The 2,725-nt window shown below is 43.6% G+C and overlaps 1 protein-coding gene across 1 annotated transcript in view; it reads left to right on the plus strand.

The window, feature by feature from the left end:
• Window positions 1–2,725, plus strand: part of LOC104719177 (auxilin-related protein 2) — a gene marked incomplete in the record, with an annotated part of 5,621 nt that overhangs the window by 2,077 nt on the left and 819 nt on the right. Inside the window, 6 exon segments of the mRNA XM_019234191.1 lie at window positions 1–1,226; window positions 1,319–1,463; window positions 1,552–1,652; window positions 1,751–1,816; window positions 2,106–2,195; window positions 2,304–2,395. Of these exon segments, the coding sequence (XP_019089736.1) occupies window positions 1–1,226; window positions 1,319–1,463; window positions 1,552–1,652; window positions 1,751–1,816; window positions 2,106–2,195; window positions 2,304–2,395 (1,720 nt within the window).

Below are 2,725 nucleotides of genomic sequence, written 5' to 3' on the forward strand. Positions count from 1 at the left end.
TTGACCCCCTCGATAGTCTTGGAAAATCAGGCCCAGATATGAATAGTAGAAGCCAGAGTCATTTAAAACAACCAGGAAACATCAGTGGCTCCCAGTCACCTGTAGAAAGTTCTAGGAGTTACCATTCTAAGAAAGCTTCATTTGACGATGTTTTAGAGCCACAAAATACGAGTGCTCCACCACCTACCAGTACAGAAGGAAGTTTTGAGTCATCTGATGATGTGTGGCTTACTGTATCTGAGATCCCTCTCTTTACGGAACCTACTAGTGCTCCGCCACCTGCGAGACCTCCACCACCAAGACCTACACGTCCTGTAAAAAAGAAGGTCAACGAGCCTTCTATATCGAGCTCTACTAACCACCACTCTTATGTTCCTAGTTCAGCTAGAGCTTCTGTAAATAGCCCAACAGCATCTCAAATGGATGAACTTGATGATTTTTCTATGGGCAGAAAGCAGACCGCTGCGAATGGACACCCTGAACCTACCTTTGGTGAAGATTCTGATGTTTTCTCTGCTGCTGTTGCATCAGCTGCTGCCATGAAGGATGCCATGGATAAAGCAGAAGCGAAGTTTAGACATGCTAAGGAAAGGAGAGAGAAAGAAAATTTGAAGGCAAGTAGAAGTAGAGAAGGAGATCACATGGAGAATCATGATTCTCGGGAAAGGGAACTTAGAGAAAAGCAAGTGAGATTGGAGCGTGAAAGGGCAGAGAGGGAGGCAGAGATGGAAAAAGCCCAGGATAAGGAGAGAGAGGATAGAGAAAGAGAGCAGAAAAGAATTGAGCGAGAAAGGGAAAGACTATTGGCAAGACAAGCCGTAGAGAGGGCTACAAGGGAAGCACGTGAAAGAGCAGCCGCTGAAGCTCATGCGAAAGTTCAGAGAGCTGCTGTTGGGAAGGCTTCCGATGCCCGAGAGCGTGCAGAAAGAGCAGCGGTTCAAAGAGCCCATGCTGAAGCACGTGAAAGGGCAGCTGCAGGGGCACGAGAAAAGGCTGAGAAAGCTGCAGCAGAAGCTAGAGAAAGGGCGAATGCTGAAGCGCGGGAGAAGGAAGCAAGGGTTAGGGCAGAACGAGCTGCTGTGGAAAGGGCAGCTGCTGAGGCACGTGGAAGGGCAGCTGCCCAAGCTAAAGCTAAGCAGCAGCAAGAAAATAACAATGATCTTGACTCCTTCTTTAACTCGGTTTCTAGACCAAACAGTGCTCCACGACAGAGAACCAACCCTTTGGTGAGATGGGATTATCTACTTCTGTTCTGATTTAAGTCCTTTACAACCTTACAGTAAATTAGACTCCTCCTATAACTCTGGTTGTGTTTCAGGATCCTTTCCAGGATTCATGGAACAAAGGAGGATCTTTCGAATCTAGCAGGCCATCTTCGCAAGTGCCCTCTAGAGCAACAGAGAACTTGAGAAAGACCTCTTCATCAACAAACATTGTTGATGATCTCAGTTCAATATTTGGAGGTACTGCAATCTCTGACGTTTATCCATAATAATATGTTCATGTCTGTTTACTTGGTCACACTGAAACCCCCCCCTGTGTTTTATATAGCTCCAGCTTCCCAGTCTGGTGGTTTTCAAGATGTGGATGGAGAAACTGAAGAGAGACGACGTGCCAGGCTGGAACGCCACCAGAGGACACAGGAGCGGGCTGTATGTATCATTAGAGTTTTTCTTTGATGGGTTCTGTATCTGACAATGACACAAGATTCACCAGCATATTTTATAACATGAATTCTTTTCTCTATCAGGCGAAAGCACTTGCTGAGAAAAATGAACGTGATCTTCAAGTACAAAGAGAACAAGTTGAGAAAGATGTAAGTTTCCTTATCACGTGATTCAGATTGAAATATTTACATGTGGTTTCTTCCTTTTCCCTCCTCTGTTGTGCACATCTCAAACCATGTTGCTTTGTTGAGAGACTTAAGTTTGGGGCCTCTTGCAGCCATTAGCATAAGAAATTGCGCCACCTTAGGGAACTGTCTCAACTATTATCACCCGTCTCATTGTTTTTTTTTTGTTTTTTTTATACACCGTACTTAATCCTGGATTGTAGAGGATCTGTAATTTATTTTGTTCAATCATCATGCGTATCCTGGATTTCAGAGGATTGGGGTGACCCTGGATGTTGAGATAAAACGTTGGGGTGCGGGGAAGGAGGGAAACTTGCGTGCTTTGCTTTCGACATTACAATATGTAAGTTGTATTGTCCGTTTTCTTTATTATTTGCACCTCTGGTGTTCATTTGTACCTCTGATGTTATGAGTCCACAATCTATTCTGATGTTGTTATGTAAATGAGCAGGTTCTTTGGCCAGAATGCGGATGGCAGCCTGTTTCATTGACCGATTTAATTACGGCTGCATCTGTCAAGAAAGTTTACAGGAAGGCCACTCTCTGTATACACCCTGACAAAGTTCAACAAAAAGGTGCCAATCTCCAGCAGAAATACATTGCCGAGAAAGTTTTTGACATGCTCAAGGTAAGTGAATTCACCATCTTTCTGGAACTAAATCCAATAATCCATCACTGCTACTTCAGATGCCACCAGCTACCGCCAACAAAAGACCTTAAGTTAACGAATTACCCAATTAGATTGCTTCTCATTGATAACTATAAATCACAGATTTGTACAAATCTACATTTGCTAGCTTCATCTCTTTTGTTATGGCAATAAACAGGAAGCATGGAACAAGTTTAACTCAGAAGAACTCTTCTAAAAAAACA

Source organism: Camelina sativa, chromosome 12 (genome assembly GCF_000633955.1).
Source record: "Camelina sativa cultivar DH55 chromosome 12, Cs, whole genome shotgun sequence".
Lineage (NCBI taxonomy): Eukaryota > Viridiplantae > Streptophyta > Magnoliopsida > Brassicales > Brassicaceae > Camelina > Camelina sativa.